A 23,916-nucleotide genomic window follows, 5' to 3' on the forward strand; every position below is an offset into this window, starting at 1 on the left:
TATCGACAGTTCTCAGATAGCTGCTTGCTTTGTATCGTCTTGATGCAATATTCCTGTATTTTACTGTGATATAGTCATTGAAGTTCTACAACTCTGATCTCTCTCTCTGTCTCTCCAGTAATAGGTCACATAACATGATTATGTACGTAAAAATACTGCCCTATTTCGATTAACCTTGTAGGGATTTGGGGTTGAATGGGCCCCGGAAATGGATTGGGTGGTCAGACTAGGTGATTTGGTTGATTGCATGTACCTTAAGACGAGGATCATTGCTCACAATATCAACCACAGGATTGTCTGATTTGAATATTTACATGCTGCTGTCATATTACTGAAATATTATGTCGAGAGAGCAGTGTTAAACCAAATATACCCAAAGAATATCTTATTTAGAATTAACAGAAACTTGACCTGGCTGATGTGCAGTTTGGACTGCATGTATGTAATGCTTCTGTGTGTTTACCAGGTCACACCTTACCGAGGCAAAGGTGACCACTGACTACAAAAGTCCAGTTTCCGACCTTGCCGAAACTAGGCTTGAATTTCGTGGCTCGATCATAGTGCCACCAGTGGCTATTACAAGTTATGTCCCTTCTAAGTACCCCCTATTGACCAATCAGATTCCACCTCTCATATCATTTGCATAAGCTTCAAACAAAATGGTAGTGCCGAGTCGAGACGGTCTGATCGATAATCAAGATCTTTATTGTAATAGAACGGGTCTTACCTTGCAAAGTCATCATTTGAGCACCTTTATTAAAAACATGAAATGATTTGGAATTATCTGTCGGCACCCAGTTGACAGTACACATGCTTTGCAGTGGACCGAAATCTGCACAAGATCAGGTTACAGGAGAGAACCCTTGTCAGTAAGGACACTGTGAATGTGGACATCCCATTTTATGGACGATTACTGCATGGACCGCTTACACGTATACAGCATGGCATTACTCTATAACCATGATTCATTAATCCGAATTCGGTTAATAATGATTTCAGTGGAAGCAAAATCTGTACAGACTGTCAGGGTATCTCAGATGTGTGTAATGAATGTATGACCAAATCTAGATGAGAGATTAGAGTTGAGAATATCCATGGCTATAGCATGATGTGTTGGACAATATTATTAGACCATGTTATGTAGATCCAGTATGTTTGTCATATCTTGGTGTATCTTTATGTTCTAGCTGTATGTCTCTCTCAGACATGTGCTAGCTATGTCTATGTACATCTATCTCGGTGATGTCCTTGTTTTTCAGACCTGACACTAATAATTCTCAATCAATACTCTAGCTTCCCCTGCACAATATTGCCTTTACACGTATCAGTTTTGTGAGGTGGTAAGGGTCTTAAATGAGTTAAATTTTTGTTATGTTTGGAAATAAGTTGTTGTCTCAGAAGTTAATTGAATTTCAGAACTCATGGATATATTCTCACAAGAAACCTCTTGTCAGATACGTTTTGCCAGTATTTCATAGGGCCATCATTTTTAAAAAATGGAAATTGGATGGAAGTCTTTCTAGTGGTGATATGTTTGAAATTTCTTGAAGTTTTAGTGTAACTCAAAGTGAGACCTGTTTAGAATGAGCTCTGTTTAAAATGAGCTCTGTTTAAAATGAGCTCCTTTTGCAGGAGGCAGTTATTGACTCAGAATTGTTCTGTTGATGCAGACCTCCTCCATACACTAACTGCCACTCTGTCCATCAGAGGTCTGCCTCTGCCTCTGCCTGCTGTGAGGACTGTCCGTGAAGTCTGACCCTACATTGTGTCCACGACAGCTTGAGAAGCTGGCCCTGAACATGGATGCTCTGTTATTGTAGAGTGTAGAAGTTACCTCCCTTTATTCTCTTTACTATTGCCATTTCACAACCTAAGTAAGTAAACTACTGTTATAACGAACTCAAAGGGACCACTAATTTTAGTTCGTAATAACCGTAGTTTGTTATAAGCATATATACCGCATATGTACAACAAATGTCCGGGACTAGAAAATAGGTTTGTTATATCGGTCAGTTCGTTATAAGTGTGTTCGTTGTAAACGTAGTTTACTGTATAAGATAGCGCTAAGGGTGTTCATGTGTAGAAATACATCCCACTACTCTGAAGCCCCATTTTGTTCTGCCCTGTCTTGCAAGCTCAGCAAAAAAGTACATATTTATTTAGTCCAGAGTTCTGGTCCTACCTTACCAATACAAAATTGTTTACTATGTTTACATTTTCTATCAGTTTTCTTCAGATGTAATTTGTAGCAAAGTTGAAGTATTTATTTAGAACTGGATCAGTGGGGACTCAGTGAATTTTTACTTGGCATGAGCATGATTTAGTTGTCTTGGGCTAGCAGACTGAATTTCGAAGGCTGCAATAGTCCATATTATGACACTGAAAATGAAGCTAAAGGCCAAGTTCGGGTTAGTAGATACACAAGTTTTTGGCACAGATTGCATGGCAATAGCTCACATAAAAGGACATGTGTTGAAGTGCACATTTTTGTATATGTCGATACAGCTACTGTCATGTTGCCAGCAGAGATCCCTTTGTGCCCCATGTGAAGGTTTTGTGTTGTTGATCAAGGCATTGGTTGCGAAAGTCAGGGGAGGTAACTCTGTTAATTCTTGATCTTTATTGGATGTTCAATACAAGATCATGTCCGTATGTTTTTGTAACTACTAACACTATCTATGTCTTGAAGCCCATCATCATCATCATCATCATCATCATCATCATCATCTTTGTCATTTTCGTCATTTCTATCAAATGAAGTTTCCAGTTTGCAGCCAGCAATATGTATGTTTCTGTTTCCACATGACATTGTTTTGAGTTGTATATTGATTTGTGACAATCTCCCACTTTACAGAAAGGGAAAAAAAAGGCAAGGATGAGGTATTTCTTTACTAACTGTAGCTCAGCAGGTCGCTGGTGGTTGCTGAGCTTCACCAGCCGTGGGGCATATAGACTACTGCAAGCTAGTAGATATCTGGCAAACATGGTGTCCATAACACATACACACTTAACACAGCTTACTAGACTTACATTCTTTTTGTGCCCATCTTTACCATGTTCACACCTAATATGGCAGAACGTGTCATCACTATGTTTACACTCAATATGGCAAAAAGTTTCTTACTATGTGTCCATTCAATACAGCAGACATTTTCAAGATTTCACAGATTTCTGTTCATTTGGAGCTAAAATTGATTAACGTCATAAATAGTATAATATGACAAACGTTTAGAGCTCAATTTCAGCAGAATTTGTTTTTAGTCCATAGGGCATGCATAGTTTGACAGACAGACATCATCAGAGACATCTACTGTGAATGTCAGATACACTAGAACCACATGCTGCCATGTCCTCCGTGATGATCCGGATTCGAATTTCTCTTTAGAAACTCATGCTTGTCATAAGAGGTGACTGAGGGGATCGGGTGGTTATGCTAGCTGACTTGGTTGATGATGTCATTATATCCCAATTGCATAGATTGATGCTGATGATGTCAATCACTGCATTGTCTGGCCTGGTTTACAGCCTTGCGTCATAGAGCTGGAATATTGCTGAATGTGGCGTTAAACAACAAACAAAGAAACAAAACATGTTCTTGATAACAGTTGGACGTAGCACTCATCACTGGCTTCCTTCTCACATAGTTCATGCTATATTTTCTTAACCTGATCTTTCTACTTGTAGTTTAGAACAGATATTTCAAAAACATTTCGTCCCATTTGATTAACAGGAAGGAGGTTGTTTGTTAGAGCTGGAACAGATGAATTGTTTGTGTTTCTACCTGCTGGCTTCATTGAAATGAATGATATATGCTAATTGCAAAATAGAGATTCAAATTCAAGGATATATGGACAACATTATATGTTCTTGGCCTGTGTAGCGTCTCACCAGATATGCTACATCACATTAAATACCCTGCAACACAAATTGATCCTATGGTCAATATAACATGACATGCATAACAGAGCATGTTTGAGCTTGAACTTGTACAGGACGTGTGTCTAAGAAGGCTCCAGAATTGGTGGTTGGGTGGCCAAAATGATAACGTATGTTTTGGAAGATCTGGTTGAAGCTTCGCTGATCACCTGTGTCCTGTTGCCCCAATGGCATGCTGTGACTTTGGACCCATGAAGATCCAGGGTAGAATAGGTCTACAGCAACCCATGCTTGCCGTAACAGGTGACTAACGGCATCGGGTGGTCAGGCTCGCTGACTTGCTTGATGCATGTCATCGTATTCTAATTGCGTGGTTCGATGCTCATGATGTCAATCACTGGATTGTTTGGTCCAGACACAATTATTTACAGACCGCCATTATATAGCTGGAATATTGCTGAGTGCGGCGTTAAACAACAAACAAAGAAGAGAAAGCTGTAACCTTGGATGGCATGGCTGCTTGACAACATTCTGGCAGAAGTCGGCCGCTGATCTGACAGAGAGTGCAGGGGCTGGTTATTGCATTGAGAATAGGGAAACGATTATCATTGAATCATAATCATGTACTAATGGTATGCATGTTATGAATGCGGAATCCTCTGGGGTGCTACTAACCTGCATGATGGCTACTCGGTAGCTCTCTCTCCAGTAGCTGGGGGTACCAGAAGCCTAGCCAGACTAGCAAGGGGGTGGTGTGTTGGGTTGTGGGTGGAGGGGGCACCTCATCAAGACTCTATATATGGATGTGTTTTATAATGTAATATTTGGTTTTATGAAACCTTCATAAAGATAATAAGACATTTAGAAATAATTTTGGCCAAGTAAATCTCTTTGGAAAGTTTTTTACGAAGTCTTTTATTGGTATTTGGTTGAATATGTTATCTTGAATAAGATTTTTAAATATAAAGATTTAATTCTTTGAATTCTTAATTCTTTTTGATTTTGGGAACTTATTGACACTAGTACTACTTGATTTAAGTAGTTGCAGTGACTGAGATATGAGATGGCACCCATCCCTCCACACCCTCACAGTGCTGCAAACTTACTTTTATTTTACAGCATCTTAATCTACTCCTGGCTTTAATTCAGTTTATCTTTTATCAATGCTGCACCTTTTCTTCAACATTTGTTTTCCTGTCAGCATAATTGTACCATCAGTGATCATAACGTTTCATACAGTAAGTAATTAAGGGAGATATTGTATCTGTATCTCACCCCTAGAGGTGTAATATCTCGATATACCATACCTTCATCACAAAAAGTGTTGGGTAAATTCGTCAGTCTTGTGACTTATCACCATATAAGATTTGAAGTGGTTTTAGTCATTCTTAGCACGACAAGTGTCTCCAGACGGAGTATGAGTATGTTGAAGACAAGAGAACTAGTGTCTGTTCATGATATGGCCTGACATTCACCAGATGATGAGCTAATGTTCGTTCACGATTTGTCTAGATGCTGAGGGTCTTATGCCCAAGAAGCTGGAGGAGCTGGCATACCAGGCCACAGACCGGGTCTATGGCAAGGAAGACAATGGACCCTATGAGTGTCTGAGGTCAGTCAGGGATATTTAAGGAATTATCATTTTAAGGAAGACTACTGAAAGTGGCATAAAGCTAAAGACAATAAGACCAGACTTGTTTACATGACAGGCAGCTTTGAGTTAACTGTATTACTGCTAACTGCACTAAGGTATACCATCTCTCTCTTTCCATCATTTGGTCCATGCAGGTAGCAGACTGCCTCCATGGTCTAGTGGTAGAGCGTCTGCCCGTAGAGCGGAAGGTCTGGGGTTTGATCCTCTGCTGCGTCATACCAAGACGTTAAAAGATGGTACTTGTTGTTACCCTGTCTGGCGCTCGGCATAAGGGGCTAAAACAAGGACTGGTCGGCTCGGGAGTCAGTATACTGTGTCTGAGTGGTATTCATGTTCAACTGCAGCATGGTATCTCAGTGAGCTAGCACTATAAATCGGCATCAGTCCGGACTAGTACAAGCAGACACACACACACACACACACACACACACACACACACACACACACACACACACACACACACACACACACACACACACACACACACACACACACACACACACACACACACACACACACACACACACACACACACACGTGCATGCACATCGCTGTATAAGTGCAATAATCTTGGAAGCGATGTTAAACCCCATTTCACCTGACCTCACCCATGCAGGTAGCAAAGGTACTATAAGTCCCCATGGTCCCTAGTATGGTGATCTACCTTCAGTGCCTGGCAATCTATAGCTCGTTACTACCATGTATTGTTATGCATGGTTTCATCTTTTTATGGTTCTATTCTAGTTTCAAATAAAATGTGTGATAAGTCTAGTTATTTTACTGTCCTCCAACGACAGTTTTTTTTATAGTCTAAATATATCTATTTTGAATGGAGTACTTTCTCTCGTCACGATTCGGCAGAAATATTGCCAATGTGATGTTAAATTTTAACTCACTCACTCACCCTTTCCATCATTTGGAAATTAAAAAAGTGGCTGCAAGAATAGTGTGGATGTCCCTCTGATCTTATCAACTTTATATAATTAGAGGCAAAGTATGATATGTGGTTGTGATTGCAGGCTCTCATTCGGTATTGTGGTTGGGACGATGAACAAGCTGGCCAACGCCATGGAGAATGGCGAGTACGACTTTGATGGCACCAGGGACATGACGGTACGTGTATGTTTTGTCTGTCGTGATCAGTTCAGCTGTCCACTGTGTTCTTAGTTCCTCTGGCCGGCCACAGAAGGCAGGACATTCACAGTGGTAATAGCTCCTGATGGAAGTCCAAAGTCATATAAACCTTGAGGCTTAGAATTTTGTGTACCTCCAAGGATTTGGTGTTGTGACATCAGGGATTTATCTAGACGTGCTCAGAAGCCAATATTAGGCTTCAAGTCTGCAGCAAATGTCATTTAACATTCCCAAAATGGAAGTTTCCCAATTTAACATATATGTATATAACAAATAACTAATTCTATGGCTTTGTAGAAAAAAACTGTTTTTCAACAGGACGGATAAATAGGAACATGTAATGCTTAGTTATATATTATTGCATTAAGTGCAATCTCAAAATACAATGTTCAAATGGGCTTTCCTCTCATTTTATGAAAAATAAAACTTTAAAAAATCCCAGTTTTGAACAAAATAATGATTTTTCGCAATTTGCCTGCCAGGGATGCTTAGTTTAGAATCCTGGATAAATCCCTGGACATTGTATGTCGCAGGAATGGAGTCCTGTTGGAGCTCTGCATTGCATGACATCTGTACTGTCATTGTAATCCAATTATTTACTCAGTGTTAGTTTCCTTTGACCAATGACAACTATACTGACTGCAACACACAGACAGAAAAATAGGAGATGGTTTGGAATGGTGGGACATTTGAATAACAAATTGGAACTAGCAGTGTTTGAAATTAAGCAGAAACGTTAAGGGGTCCTTGTCATGACCTTATTGTTAAAAGTAAAAAATCTGGTGGAATTAATGACTATAGCAGCAATCCACATGAACTGTAGGTACCCCTTTACGAACACTGACTAGGCGGGAGCTGTTGGTGGACGGGTAATTCCCTTGTTTGGATGACACGATGGATGTTTAAAAGCCTCAAGTTTAATTCCATCATGTCTGCACCATAGGGTGGCAATGGTTTAAATATGTGATATAAAGATCTGACCTTCATTCATCCATGTGTTGATCACACGTAGACTGAGTATTCTGACAGTATCAGAGGTATACAAGTCCTAAACATTCATAGCCTCATCTGTTTCTGATGTGGCGGGGTAGCCCAGTGGTTAAAGCATTTGCTATCAGGCAGAAGACCCAGGTTCAGTTTCCCACCTTGGTACAATGATATGTTAGGCCCATAATGTGGCCATCAGTGTTCCCACTAGTTTTTAAAACTCTAAAAATTAACACTCCCCCCTAATTTTTGTCAGTCCCAACTTTTACCTAGTTTTAATTCTTTCAACATCATCAACAATGCTGTGTAAGTTCATGGCTGGCAAAGGGGCACGGGTGGCCCAGTCGTCTGAGGCACAGCACATGGCTGTGCACGCCAGAAACCTATGATTTTGGGTTCGAATCCCGATTCGACCCAATTATGTTTCTAGGTTTGTCAGTACCATACCCGTGCTCGTGTATTTCACTGAAGTTGTAAACCTGCATCAGTTGGGGCTTTCCTCCCACATTAAGCTGACATGCCGTGATATAACTGGAATACTGTTAAAAGCGGCGTTAAACCCAACTCACTCACTCACTCACTCATGGCTAACAAATTCAATGATGTTATCTCTGAAGTAACACAAAGTTCACTTTCATTTGAGACTACTTTACTATTTTGTTCGACAACAAAGATTTATAATTTGCTTCATTTGCCGGTCCACAAGGACTGACAGTTACATGAATTACCGGTCCAAGACAAATTTTACTGGTAAAGAACTGATAATTACTGGTAATCGGGAACACTGGCCATTCAACATGATGGCTTCAAGAAGTCATGACTATCACCATACCAATCTTCCCATGCCATTGTTTTCCAGCCATCAGGATTTATAACTTCATCCAAAACAGTGGTAACATTCACCTGTGTATTGTAATTTGGATGAATATCTTTAAGTTTGTGTGCAAAAAGACAATGATTCATTTTCTACAATTGCATGTTATACTTTCTCATGCAAAGAAACTACAGAAAAATGTTAATTTAGTTTTGGAATGTCTTATCTCAACTGCTTCTTTCGTGTTTACGATTGTGAAATATTGAGTTCATCATGCATGATGCTTATCAGTGTATTATGTTGATGAGAACAGTGTAATGCCAGCTTGTATTCATCATTGTTTCCATGACAACAGTGTGCTGTCAGCTTGTATTCATCATTGTTTCCATGACAACAGTGTAATGCCAGCTTGCATTCATCATTGTTTCCATGACAACAGTGTAATGCCAGCTTGTATTCATCCTTGTTTCCATGACAACAGTGTAATGCCAGCTTGTATTCATCCTTGTTTCCATGACAACTGTGTAATGCCAGCTTGTATTCATCCTTGTTTCCATGGCAACAGTGTAATGCAAGCTTGTATTCATCATTGTTTCCATGACAACGGTGTAATGCCAGCTTGTATTCATCATTGTTTCCATGACAACAGTGTAATGCCAGCTTGTATTCATCATTGTTTCCATGACAACTGTGTGCTATCAGCTTGTAATCAACACTGTGTCCATGACGACAGTGTCATGTCAGTCTTTTTTCAACATTGTTTCCATGCCCAAGCTGGTTGTGAGATGTGTGTTTGCATGCAGCTTTGTTTGTTGGACACACAGATGGCAATTGCCTTGGTTGTTTTCAAGTAGGGCTCTAAACAGCATTGATATCATGAATATAAACATTTTTTAAAAGTCCCAATTCTTAAATGGCATGTTAAATCTTATTTGAATTATTTCCTATAATGATAATGAGAAATTATTGGATATTACAGCCTGAATGATTAAGTTTAGTATTTTTTTCAGCTTCATTGTCAATAGAATATCTTACATGAGAAGCTTCCAGGTTACAGCATTAGATTCACTCACTAACTCTTGTATGAGAAGCCCCCAGATAGCATTAGATTCACTCACTAACTCTTGTATGAGAAAGGGGCGGTCGGGTAGCCTAGTGGTTAAGGCGTTTGCTCGTCCTGCCGAAGACCCGGGTTCGATTCCCGACATGGGTACAATGTGTGAAGCTCATTTCTTGTGACCCCCGCCGTGATATTGCTGGAATATTGCAAAAATGGCATAAAAGCATACTCGCTCACTCTTGTATGAGAAGCCCCCAGATAACATTAGACTCACTCACTCACTCTTGCCTGAGAAGCCCCCAGATAACATTAGATTCACTCACTCACTCTTGTATGAGAAGCCCCCAGATTACATTAGATTCACTCACCAACTCTTGTATGAGAAGCCCCCAGATTACATTAGTTTCACTCACTCACTCTTGTATGAGAAGCCCCCAGATTACATTAGATTCACTCACCAACTCTTGTATGAGAAGCCCCCAGATTACATTAGTTTCACTCACTCACTCTTGTATGAGAAGCCCCCAGATTACATTAGATTCACTCACTCACTCTTGTATGAGAAGCCCCTGGATTACATTAGATTCACTCACTCACTCTTGTATGAGAAGCCCCTGGATTACATTAGATTCACTCACTAACTCTTTTATGAGAAGCCCCCAGATTACATTAGATTCACTCACTAACTCTTGTATGAGAAGCCCCCAGATTACATTAGATTCACTCACTCACTCTTGTATGAGAAGCCCCCAGATTACATTAGATTCACTCACTCACTCTTGTATGAGAAGCCCCCAGATTACTTTAGATTCACTCACTCACTCTTGTATGAGAAGCCCCTGGATTACATTAGATTCACTCACTCACTCTTGTATGAGAAGCCCCCGGATTACATTAGATTCACTCACTAACTCTTTTATGAGAAGCCCTCAGATTACATTAGATTCACTCACTCACTCTTGTATGAGAAGCCCCTGGATTACATTAGATTCACTCACTAACTCTTTTATGAGAAGCCCCCAGATTACATTAGATTCACTCACTAACTCTTGTATGAGAAGCCCCCAGATTACATTAGATTCACTCACTCACTCTTGTATGAGAAGCCCCCAGATTACATTAGATTCACTCACTCACTCTTGTATTAGAAGCCCCTGGATTACATTAGATTCACTCACTAACTCTTTTATGAGAAGCCCACAGATTACATTAGATTCACTCACTAACTCTTGTATGAGAAGCCCCCAGATTACATTAGATTCACTCACTCACTCTTGTGTGAGAAGCCCCCAGATTACATTAGATTCACTCACTCACTCTTGTATGAGAAGCCCCTGGATTACATTAGATTCACTCACTCACTCTTGTATGAGAAGCCCCCAGATAACATTAGATTCACTCACTAACTCTTGCCTGAGAAGCCCCCAGATAACATTAGATTCACTCACTAACTCTTGTATGAGAAGCCCCCAGATAACATTAGATTCACTCACTCACTCTTGCATGAGAAGCTGCCAGATTACATTAGATTCACTCACTAACTCTTGTATGAAAAGCCCTAGATGCCAGCATTAGATTCACTCACTCACTCTTGTATGAGAAGCCCCCAGATTGCATTAGTTTCACTCACTAACTCTTGTATGAATAGCCCTAGATGTCAGCATTAAGATTCACTCACTCACTCTTGCCCGAGAAGTCCCAGATGCCAGCATTAGATTCACTCCCTCACTCTTGCCTGAGAAGCCCCCAGATTACATTAGATTCACTCACTCACTCACTCTTGTATGAGAAGCCCCCAGATTACATTAGATTCACTCACTCACTCTTGTATGAGAAGCCCCTGGATTACATTAGATTCACTCACTCACTCTTGTATGAGAAGCCCCCAGATAACATTAGATTCACTCACTAACTCTTGCCTGAGAAGCCCCCAGATAACATTAGATTCAATCACTAACTCTTGTATGAGAAGCCCCCAGATAACATTAGATTCACTCACTAACTCTTGCCTGAGAAGCCCCCGGATTACATTAGATTCACTCACTCACTCTTGTATGAGAAGCCCCCAGGTTACATTAGATTCACTCACTAACTCTTTTATGAGAAGCCCCCAGATTACATTAGATTCACTCACTAACTCTTGTATGAAAAGCCCCAGATGCTAGCTTTAGATTCACTCATTCACTCTTGCCCGAGAAGCCCCAGATGCCAGCATTAGATTCACTCATTCACTCTCGCCCGAGAAGCCCCAGATGCCAGCATTAGATTCACTCACTCACTCTTGCCCGAGAAGTCCGAGATGCTAGCATCAGATTCACTCATTCACTCTTGCCTGAGAAGCCCAAGATGCCAGCATTAGATTCACTCTATCACTCTTGCCCGAGAAGCCCGAGATGCCAGCATTAGATTCACTCACTCACTCTTGCCCGAGAAGTCCTAGATGCTAGCATCAGATTCACTCATTCACTCTTGCCTGAGAAGCCCCCAGATTACATTAGACTCACTCATTCACTCTTGTCTGAGAAGCCCCCAGATTACATTAGACTCACTCATTTACTCTTGCCTGAGAAGCCCCCAGATTACATTAGAGTCACTCATTCACTCTTGCCCGAGAAGCCCCAGATGCTAGCATTAGATTCACTCACTCACTCTTGCACAAGGAGTCCCAGATGCCAGCATTCGATGTCCCTGTCTACTACAGGTTTGTTTCAGGCTATGATGTAGACATGATGTCAAGATGTAGCTGCAATACTTCAGACCCCATTGTCATACTCACTCCTTCATTAGCTGTCAGTGTAAGGAGTGTGTTCGCTTGTTTGGCTGTTTCTACATTTTTGTGTTTTCTCTCACCAGGTGGTGCCACCAGTCAAGCAGCGTGCTAACATGGTCAGGTCCCAGATCGCGGACATTGAGGTCATGAAGTTCAAGATGGATGCCAAGGATGATGATGTGAAGGAGCTGAAGAAACAGCTGAGACTCAAGGTGAGATTCGGCCCACTTGTTGAAAGCGGCACTGTCAGGTACTCGGTGTGTGCACTTGGTGGACAATGGAACTTTTAAAACTTAGCTGAACTGATTTGCTGGTAAGGTAATTTTCCTCTAGAGAAAAGTCACGGTTTCTGTCAGGGGTCCGGAAAATTTAAAATACCAATCAGACATTTGCATTTAGGCCACGCCCCCTTCATATAGCGTAATTTAGTATGACTTTTCACACACATTACAAATTGTTACGTTCAGTGTTCCCTCGTTATTGTGCGCTTTAATATAGCGCTATTTCGGTTATAGCGTGCGGTAAAAAATGGCTCCCAAAATTTACAAACATTTTTAACAAACTAAAGTTTTCCAATGACACAATGTTTTCCCCAATCTCAGATAACATTATCAGCCGATCACCGTGATCACGTAATACCGGAAATAACAGTCAATAAATCCGTTAATGCTCATCAATTATTTTGACCTTGTTTGTTTTTTAAAATGTCTGGACAGAAAAATTTAAATGTCCGGTAAGCAATATTTTAAACCGGACATTTGAGATTCCCAATCGGACATGTCCGGTGCATATCACCGTTTCCGGAACCCTGGTTTCTGTCAATGAATGACACTCTGGTCTCTTGGTGTGAACGAAATTTTAAGAATTAGCTGAACTGATTCTGAGAACCTGGCGATGGTGTATCGGGGGACTTGAATCATATGATCATTAAGCCTATTTACAACTTCCTCTGCACAACGTGGCAGGATCATTGGGTATGATGGTGGTGACCAGTGTGACAGGCACCTGTTCTGTAAGTGTGAATGTTAACGCCATTCATCAAAGAATGTCAGGGCCCCATAAGGCTTGTTTACAAGGCCTGCTTAAATGTGTATATGTCTCCACAATATGGTTATTATTGTGCACATCCTTGTATGTCTGATAAGAGAGGTCTGTATATTTCTGAACAAGAGTTACATCCTTGTGTGTTCCAATAAGAGAGGTCTGTGTACATGTCTCAAGATGTATGTCCTCGTGTGTCCCTATAAGAGAGGTCTGTGTACATGTCTCAAGATGTGTGTCCTCGTGTGTTCCTATGAGAGAGGTCTGTGTACATGTCTCAAGATGTATGTCCTTGTGTGTCCCTATAAGAGAGGTCTGTGTACATGTCTCAAGATGTATTTCCTCGTGTGTCCCCAGCAAGAAGAGCTCAGTGAGCAGCAGGTCCGAGTGGAACTGGTTGAGAAGAAGTTGGAGAACGCCTCCAAAGACGGCGACAGTCGTGTGGACAAGATACAGCGGAAACTCGACGAGCTGAACATCAGCATGAAGAAGAAGGAGAAGTAAGTGATGTCTGAAGGTGGGCTTGGATGGTGTGTAAGTCAATAGTGATACCCTCCATTCAACTCCAGACACAGATACATCCATCCAGATATGAGCTGAATATAGGGAATCAGTTGATGATGGATGGGACTTGGTTTGGGCAATCTTCCCATCAGACCTCATATTGTGTGATGGGAATATTGTCATATTGTTCCAAGACAAAAAGTATGGAAGCTCACAGTGTCAAGCCTTGGTTTACTTGTTCTGTGCCTGATACCCATACGTGAAATTGTTGTAGCTAATACACCAATCACTCACTCTGCTATTACCTCAAGGCATGGAGATCTGGGCCCTGATCCAGAAAGTGATAGTAGCTCAAAGATGATCGTAACTTCCATACTTGAACATAGGCTTACAACAGTCGTAGCGCTATGATAGCTACGATAGGAATGGAGCCCTGGCGTCAGAGAAGTCACGAGTCTCTTTCTGTTATTGGCTAGTGATTCCTCACAGTACAGTTTTTGCCTGTTCCTCCAGTGGTGCAGTGACTTACTTGATGTTTGTGTTGCAGGGAGTTTGAGGAGACGATGGACACCCTGCAGAGTGACATCGACACTCTGGAGCAGGAGAAGCTTGAGCTGAAGGACAGGCTGAAGGTGCTATCCAAGAAAACCCTCTTGGAGGGACTCACCAGGCAGTCCTCGGGCCAGACAGGTGGGTGATGAGGTGGTCAGACAGGTGGGTGATGGGGTGGTCAGACAGGTGGGTGATGGGAAGGTCAGACAGGTGGGCGATGGGGGGGTCAGACAGGTGGGTGATGGGGTGGTCAGACAGGTGGGCGATAGGGTGGCCAGACAGGTGGGTGATGGGGGGGTCAGACAGGTGGGTGATGGGGAGGTCAGACAGGTGGGTGATGGGGTGGTCAGACAGGTGGGTGATGGGGTGGTCAGACAGGTGTGTGATAGGGAGGTCAGACAGGTGGGTGATGGGGTGGTCAGACAGGTGGGTGATGGGGTGGTCAGACAGGTGGGTGATGGGGTGGTCAGACAGGTGGGTGATGGGGTGGTCAGACAGGTGGGTGATGGGGAGGTCAGACAGGTGGGCGATGGGGGGGTCAGACAGGTGGGTGATGGGGTGGTCAGACAGGTGGGCGATAGGGTGGCCAGACAGGTGGGTTATGGGGGGGTCAGACAGGTGGGTGATGGAGAGGTCAGACAGGTGGGTGATGGGGTGGTCAGACAGGTGTGTGATAGGGAGGTCAGACAGGTGGGTGATGGGGTGGTCAGACAGGTGGGTGATGGGGTGGTCAGACAGGTGGGTGATGGGGTGGTCAGACAGGTGGGTGATGGGGAGGTCAGACAGGTGGGTGATGGGGTGGTCAGACAGGTGGGTGATGGGGAGGTCAGACAGGTGGGTGATGGGGTGGTCAGACAGGTGGGTGATGGGGAGGTCAGACAGGTGGGTGATAGGGAGGTCAGACAGGTGGGTGATAGGGAGGTCAGACAGGTGGGTGATGGGGTGGTCAGACAGGTGGGTGATGGGGTGGTCAGACAGGTGGGTGATGGGGTGGTCAGACAGGTGGGTGATGGGGTGGTCAGACAGGTGGGTGAATGGGAGGTCAGACAGGTGGGTGATGGGGTGGTCAGACAGGTTGGTGATGGGGTGGTCAGACAGGTGGGTGATGGGGTGGTCAGACAGGTGGGTGATGGGGTGGTAGGACAAATGTTTTGAAGTTTATTTTTATTATTTATGAAGTTTCATCCATAAGCCATCTTCCCCTTGGGAATTACAAGACTTATCAGGTTCTCAGGATTCATGGAAAACTGGTAGTTGAAGTGGTAATTGGGTGGCCACATCGTCTGCTGTGTATTGATTGTCCTTGGATTGGGGATTAAACTTCAACTTTCATCTGACAGTATTGTACCGTCATGGCATCAGTCAATGTTTTCCCAATAAACCACACTGCCAGTTGTCTGTACACCCCTTCACTGACTCAGATAATGTAAGGTTATGTGTGTCCATATTCTCAACATGGACTCCCTGCTGTGAAGCAGCCCGGGAAGACTAGCCTCCCAATACTGACTTGAGTGTTCTGTGTTGCAGGTGCTGCATCCCCTGGGGGTGGGGTGGAGCTACCCGTCCAGGACTCCCCGATCCTGCTACAACAGGTGAGACGAGCCAGGGGTACTTTGGTATGAGGAATAGAAGCAGATATCTTTTAAGCAGGGAGCATTATTTATTTGTTAAATACATTGTTGAAAATGAAATTCTGATTAGAAACACAATTACAGTTTTCTTGATGGTAGATAATTAAACAGGTATGCCACTGATTGTTGTATGAGTGAAAGGTAACATGGGAGGATTGAAGGGTGTTGGATAGAGTAAGCTTTCATCAGTCCCTTCACTGTTAGACACATAGAAGTCTGTTTGTGTGAATGTCATGTTGTTGATCACTTCAGAACAACTGTCTCCGTGAAGCGCTGCGCTTTGTGAAAAGTGAAAACCTCCGCCTGAAAGCCTCCAAGATGAAGGTGAGTTCAGATCCCAAGAGCGGTCATCTAATGTATTCCATCACCTCCAGGACTGTCCTGTGATGTATTCTAAGACCACCAGGACTGTCCTGTGATGTACTCCAAGACCTCCAGGACTTTTCCATGATGTATTCTAAGACCTCCAAGACTGTCCTCTGATGTATTCTAAGACCTGCAGGACTTTCCTGTGAAGTATTCTAAGACCTCCAGACCTGTTCACTGATGTATTTTAGGATCCCCAAACCTGTTCACTGTTGTATTGTAGGGCCCCAGACCTGTTCACTGTTGTATTGTAGGGCCCCAGACCTGTTCACTGATGTATTGTAGGGTCCCCAGACCTGTTCACTGATGTATTGTAGGATCCCCAGACCTGTCTACTGATGTATTGTAGGGCCCCAGACCTGTTCACTGATGTATTGTAGGGCCCCAGACCTGTCTACTGATGTATTGTGGGACCCCCAGACCTGTTCACTGATGTATTGTAGGATCCCCAGACCTGTTCACTGATATATCGTAGGATCCCCAGACCTGTTCACTGATGTATTGTAGGGTCCCCAGACCTGTTCACTGATGTATTGTAGGGCCCCCAGACCTGTCTACTGATGTATTGTAGGATCCCCAGACCTGTTCACTGATGTATTGTAGGATCCCCAGACCTGTCTACTGATGTATTGTAGGGTCCCCAGACCTGTTCACTGATGTATTGTAGGATCCCCAGACCTGCTCACTGATGTATTGTAGGATCCCCAGACCTGTCTACTGATGTATTGTAGGGCCCCAGACCTGTTCACTGATGTATTGTAGGGCCCCAGACCTGTTCACTGTTGTATTGTAGGGCCCCGGAACCTGTTTACTGATGTATTGTAGGGTCCCCAGACCTGTTCACTGATGTATTGTAGGGTCCCCAGACCTGTTCACTGTTGTATTGTAGGGCCCCAGACCTGTTCACTGTTGTATTGTAGGGCCCCAGACCTGTCTACTGATGTATTGTGGGACCCCCAGACCTGTTCACTGATGTATTGTAGAATCCCCAGACCTTTTCACTGATATATCGTAGGATCCCCAGACCTGTTCACTGATGTATTGTAGGGTCCCCAGACCTGTTCACTGATGTATTGTAGGGCCCCGGAACCTGTTTACTGATGTATTGTAGGGTCCCCAGACCTGTTCACTGATGTATTGTAGGATCCCCAGACCTGCTCACTGATGTATTGTAGGGCCCCAAACCTGTTCACTGATGTATTGTAGGGTCCCAGACCTGTCTACTGATGTATTGTAGGATCCCCAGACCTGTCTACTGATGTATTGTAGGGTCCCCAGACCTGTTCACTGATGTATTGTAGGATCCCCAGACCTGCTCACTGATGTATTGTAGGGTCCCCAGACCTGTTCACTGATGTATTGTAGGGCCCCCAGACCTGTCTACTGATGTATTGTAGGATCCCCAGACCTGTTCACTGATGTATTGTAGGATCCCCAGACCTGTCTACTGATGTATTGTAGGATCCCCAGACCTGTTCACTGATGTATTGTAGGGTCTCAGACCTGTCTACTGATGTATTGTAGGGTCCCCAGACCTGTTCACTGATGTATTGTAGGATCCCCAGACCTGCTCACTGATGTATTGTAGGATCCCCAGACCTGTCTACTGATGTATTGTAGGGCCCCAGACCTGTTCACTGATGTATTGTAGGGCCCCAGACCTGTTCATTGATGTATTGTAGGGCCCCAGACCTGTTCACTGATGTGTTGTAGGGCCCCGGAACCTGTTTACTGATGTATTGTAGGGTCCCCAGACCTGTTCACTGATGTATTTTAGGATCCCCAGACCTGTCTACTGATGTATTGTAGGGCCCCAAACCTGTTCACTGATGTATTGTAGGGTCCCAGACCTGTCTACTGATGTATTCGAGGATCCCCAGACCTGTCTACTGATGTATTGTAGGGTCCCCAGACCTGTTCACTGATGTATTGTAGGATCCCCAGACCTGCTCACTGATGTATTGTAGGGTCCCCAGACCTGTCTACTGATGTATTGTAGGGCCCCAGACCTGTTCACTGATGTATTGTAGGGCCCCAGACCTGTTCACTGATGTATTGTAGGGCCCCAGACCTGTTCACTGATGTATTGTAGGGCCCCGGAACCTGTTTACTGATGTATTGTAGGGTCCCCAGACCTGTTCACTGATGTATTTTAGGATCCCCAGACCTGTCTACTGATGTATTGTAGGGCCCCAAACCTGTTCACTGATGTATTGTAGGGTCCCAGACCTGTCTACTGATGTATTGTAGGATCCCCAGACCTGTCTACTGATGTATTGTAGGATCCCCAGACCTGTTCACTGATGTATTGTAGGATCCCCAGAATGTCTACTGATGTATTGTAGGATCCCCAGACCTGTTCACTGATGTATTGTAGGGCCCCAGACCTGTCTACTGATGTATTGTAGGGTCCCCAGACCTGTCTACTGATGTATTGTAGGGTCCCAGACCTGTCTACTGATGTATTGTAGGATCCCCAGAGCTGTCTACTGATGTATTGTGGGACTCCCAGACCAGTTTTACTGATCTAGAAACTTCTACTTTAACAGAACCAGCTTGCCAGCTTGCCCTCACTCCGGATCCCAAGTAAGCCAATCGGAATGGCCAACCAGACTGGTCATGTTGATATTGGTGATCTCCCCGACAACGTTCCTGGCAAAAGCGAGCTGTCTAAACTGGCCAGGAAGACAGCCTCACTGCTAGCTGTATGTTTACTTCATGAAACCACATCTTTTGTAAAGAATAATGAATATATGTTTATTTGGATAGATGGCATGTTTTCTCGAGAGTACAACCTGCTCGTATTTAAGCTTAATGAACATTTTGTTTTCAAACACTCTGTTTCTTTACAAGAGCAACTTATCTGGGAATTAAATGTGTTTTTCCTAATGATTTCCCAATCGTGTCATACATTTATGGATTTTGAAGATACTAACCTACAAACATGACTAAGAGGCAAAGGTTCTGATGTTGTGAGAACTCATATTTCATTATGTTTTATTCTGGATTGGTTGTTCTCCCAAAGAAAATACCGGCTTTTTTAAAATCGAATAATCATTATCTTTCAATCTGTTTTGGAAAGGATATATATGCTTACCAAAATATTTCATTCTTTTAGATGATATATATTAGAATCTAGTTTGGCTAAAATATGTTTGGATGACAGTCCGATCTCTCACGTGGCCTGTCCACTGTCACTCCGTATGACAACACAAAAGTGTCAAGAGACTCATTTATGATGTAACAAGCAAGTGACATGATAACCATTGTGCCAACTTGTATTGGTAGTTTTACAAGATGGGGACTGACCAGTCAGATAGGTATATTTCATGCTGAGCAAGGGGCGGTTGGGTAGCCTTGTGGTTAAAGCGTTGGCCCTTCACTCCGAAGCCCCGGGTTCGATTCCCGACATGGGTACAATGTGTAAGCCCATTTCTGGTGTCCCCCCAGTGATATTGCTGGAATATTGCTAAAAGCGGCGTAAAACCATACTCACTCACTCACTCATGCTGAGCAATGATGTTTGCAGGAAGCCAACAAGTTGAGCTGCTGCCCAACTGTCGTGGACATCACGAAGAGGAAGCCAGGTGGGTGGTCACTCAAAGGTTTACAATGGCTACTTAAGTTTTTAAATAGGTTGTGTTAGGGAACTGTAAATTATTATGTGGTCAATTAATTTGGCCACTTTTTTTGTTTTGTTTCAAAATTGTGTTTTTGCCAGCATCAGTGGAACATTCAACATTTAAACCTGCTGCAAGGCAATGATAAACATTCTGACTGTGAGGACCAGACTTTTCCAAAAAGGTTTTGCCTAAGGAAGTACTGGTTTTGATCTCACAGCATTAAGAAATATTTCTTCAATGACAGGTAAAATGTTACTGTACAAAATCTCTTAGATAATAGATTCTCACCAAGTTTATGTGTACAGGATCACAGCCTGTGACTGAGAGCAGCAACCCTGCCCGACAGCTTGTGGAGCAGACGGCCTCCCTCACCTCCATGGAGAGACAGATACAGGAGGTAGTATAGGATTCAGTCTGTCAGTATATATACTCCTATAATACCAACTTGTGTAGAGAGCAGATGGCCTCCATGGAGAGACAGATACAGGAGGTAGTGTAGGATTGTCTGTCAGTATATATACCCCTGTAACACCAACTTGTGTAGAGAGCAGACGGCCTCCCTCACCTCCATGGAGATACAGGAGGTAGTGTAGGATTGTCTGTCAGTATATACACCCCTGTAACACCAACTTGTGTAGAGAGCAGACGGCCTCCCTCACCTCCATGGAGAGACAGATACAGGAGGTAGTGTAGGATTGTCTGTCAGTATATACACCCCTGTAACACCAACTTGTGTAGAGAGCAGACGGCCTCCCTCACCTCCATGGAGAGACAGATACAGGGAGTAGTGTAGGATTGTTTGTCAGTATATATACTCAATAGCACCAACTTGTATAGAGAGCAGACACATCCATGGAGAGGCAGATACAGGGGGTAGTTTAGCATTCAGTCTGTCAGTATATATACCACTATAACACTAACTTAAGTAGAGAGCAGACGGCCTCCCTCACCTCCATGGAGACAGATACAGGAGGTAGTGTAGCATTCCATCTGTCAGTATAGGTCGGGTAGCCTAGCGGTTAAAGCGTTCGCTCGTCACGCCATAGACCGGGTTCGATTCCTGACATGGGTACAATGTGTGAAGCCCATTTCTGGTGTCCCCCGCCGTGATATTGCTGGAGTATTGCTAAAAGCGGTGTAAAACCATACTCACTCACTCACAGGACCTTTATGTCTCGTGTCCAGAAGTTAGTGCAAATGAATATTATTGTGCATCCATTTGGATGCAACACATTTATCTCTGCATCCATTCTACACACTTTTGTATGTGTGATTTCTGCATTGTGTAGCACCCTGCTTCTTATTTCTTGGTATATTACTGGTATATTACTGGAATATTACTAAAAGCGGCGTAATACCATTCTCACTCACTCACTCACTCAAAACAAATGTGTATCCATTCTGCATCTTCTCCTTACGTTTCCCAGGTTCAGGTCCAAGTAACGACTCTGCTGGCATCGTACAGAACGGGTGGCCAGGTCCGAACAGACTTCTCCACGTTCCCAACACCACAGTTTGCTCGGGTATGTTCAGAAAATGATCCTTTATTCCATTCCAGTCAGCTTTCAGTAGACATGCTAGACAACAGAAAAAGCTGTGACCTGAAGCTCTGATCATATAGCTAGTCAGTTGGTCTTTATGTACTACAGCTCTTGTAACCAGTTGTTACATCAGCATATAATACTTCCCTCTCAACTGCTGTTGCTCTGTGTGCAGGTGCTGCATGAGAAGAGTGGAGACTCCCTGAAGCTAGGAATTATAACAGTGCCATTCAAAGGTGGTAAAGGGGAGACAATCCCGATCAACGTGTCGCCCGATCAACTGAGGAGGATTCATGGGAAATTCATCAGCTAGAACAAAGCTTCCACTCAGGCCACAACAAAGCATCACACCAGAAAAAAACCCAAACTCATCTGAAAACAAAATGCATTCAATTTGTAGTAACAGCACACCAAGAGCTTTCTGTATGAACAGTTTTATCTCTGCAGCGCCTTTTCGCATGTACAAACTTGAACTTAAAAGTAACAGCTCTTTGATTTGTTAAACTGAGATGTGAGCTCAGGTTGTTTGGTTTCGCAAGTATGACCTGTTGGGAAAATACCTGTTGGTTTGTTGTGGCCTCATTGTGCAATATTGAATATTCGACCGTTATTTCTAAATATTTATTGTCCTCTATGTGCTGTGGGTGATAAGTGCTGGTGTCTTTGGTGATTGTTATGAGCATTATTAGTTATGTTTCTTCAACATAATCATGATAACCATTGTTACTTCTCTATTGTTTCTCAACAACAGGGATGCTTGTCCCTGCATCAGCTCTGTCAGTTATAGACCTGGGTCCCGTTTCACAAAGTGATCGTAGGGCCTCGACTATCATTACTCCCATACCTTAACATAGACTTACAACAGTCATAGACTTCGGTCATGTTTCTCAAAGTGATTGCAAAACCACGACTATCGTAACTCCAGTACTGTAACATAGACTTACGACAAGTCATAGATCTAGACCTGGGTCCCGTTTCACAAAATGATCGTGGTGCCATGACTATTGTTACTTGTATACTTTAACATAGACTTCCGACAGTCATAGAGGTATCGTTTCACAAAGTACTTTAACATAGACTTACGACAAGTCATAGATCTAGACCTGGGTCCCGTTTCACAAAATGATCATGGTGCCATGACTATTGTTACTTGTATACTTTAACATAGACCTCCGACAGTCATAGAGGTATCGTTTCACAAAGTACTTTAACATAGACTTCCGACAGTCATAGATCTAGACCTGGGTCCCGTTTCACAAAATGATCATGGTGCCATGACTATTGTTACTTGTATACTTTAACATAGACTTCCGACAGTCATAGAGCTATCGTTGCACAAAGTAATTTAGCAGATTTTATACAACAATCGTTCAGCTACGATCGCTTTGTGGGGCCAGGATGCTATTGTAGAAAGTGATCTTAGTGATAAGGTGATCGTAACTGCTATACCTTAACATAGACTAATGATAGTTGTAGGGCTAAAGTTACTTTGTACAACGCTACCCAGAACTGATATATTGTTTTCCAGCTGCAGACAATGCCATTGGTCACCTTCCATGGGTGCTGCATTCTCCTACAAACTATATCACCTTGGGCATAAAAAACCATTATAGTGACCACTGTTTTGATGTACAATTTGAATCCCACAGTGTGGTTCTAGTATGTTCAGGATTATTGAAGGCAGTGGGATATATCCCCCAAGACTTTCGAGGAGGATGATCGACCCATTGTTGACAGATGACCAATGTATTTCGAAGAGATTTAGACTGACTATTGTAGAAATCTTCTAAATTGTACTTAAGCTGTCTGCAGGTGAATCTACAATACTGAACTGTGAACCATTATCCCTGTGTGCTCCGGGCGTATCTCTTCCTGCATGTGATGCAGCGGAGGTTGACGGCAAGCTGTATCTACCACCTCATGTATAGGTGCCACACAACTGTGTTTACAGAGACAGTGCTGGAGCTATAACACTGTCGGGACACCTTCCTGCATGTACCGCTGCTGCCATGATGTAGAATATTATCAATGTGCTTTATGACTGCCAGTAAAACACTTGCCTTGAAACTGTCTTTGTTTGTGTTTGATAGCCACTGTGATGACATTACAAATTGGGATAATTTTTTATACACCTGACCTTTTAGGTCGGGGGTATATAGTTATACCAAGGTTCCGTCCGTCTGTCCGAAAACTTTGTCTGCACGATTTCTCGTAAACTATTCAGTGGATTCATCTTAAACATAGTACATATTATCTGTGTCATATGGAGGGTTGCAGTCCAAAGAATTTTTTAATTTTTAAAAATTAATTTTCCATTTTTTTATGAATTTTTCAAACCCTAACCCTATCCATTATTTAATTTG

General features: G+C 43.0%; 1 protein-coding gene across 6 annotated transcripts in view; it reads left to right on the plus strand.

Moving 5' to 3' along the window:
* The window catches only part of LOC139452742 (dynactin subunit 1-like), a 51,936-nt gene extending 28,301 nt beyond the window's left edge, over nt 1-23,635 (plus strand). For 3 of the 6 annotated variants that reach the window (XM_071234328.1, XM_071234331.1, XM_071234333.1), the window contains 13 exons: nt 5,389-5,488; nt 6,550-6,643; nt 8,511-8,543; nt 12,379-12,507; nt 13,694-13,836; nt 14,388-14,530; nt 15,920-15,984; nt 16,276-16,347; nt 18,939-19,094; nt 19,919-19,976; nt 20,318-20,409; nt 21,440-21,535; nt 21,729-23,635. In XM_071234328.1, the coding sequence (XP_071090429.1) occupies nt 5,389-5,488; nt 6,550-6,643; nt 8,511-8,543; nt 12,379-12,507; nt 13,694-13,836; nt 14,388-14,530; nt 15,920-15,984; nt 16,276-16,347; nt 18,939-19,094; nt 19,919-19,976; nt 20,318-20,409; nt 21,440-21,535; nt 21,729-21,866 (1,319 nt within the window). In that variant the 3' untranslated portion in view covers nt 21,867-23,635. Of the gene's footprint in view, nt 1-2,854; nt 2,870-5,388; nt 5,489-6,549; nt 6,644-8,510; nt 8,544-12,378; nt 12,508-13,693; nt 13,837-14,387; nt 14,531-15,919; nt 15,985-16,275; nt 16,348-18,938; nt 19,095-19,918; nt 19,977-20,317; nt 20,410-21,439; nt 21,536-21,728 lie in introns of all 6 variants that reach the window. The other 3 variants (XM_071234332.1, XM_071234334.1, XM_071234329.1) reach the window with 2 other exon arrangements.
* The last annotated feature ends 281 nt before the right edge of the window (nt 23,636-23,916 follow it).

Source organism: Haliotis cracherodii, unplaced genomic scaffold (assembly GCF_022045235.1).
Source record: "Haliotis cracherodii isolate W230 unplaced genomic scaffold, xgHalCrac1.p SCAF_9, whole genome shotgun sequence".
Lineage (NCBI taxonomy): Eukaryota > Metazoa > Mollusca > Gastropoda > Lepetellida > Haliotidae > Haliotis > Haliotis cracherodii.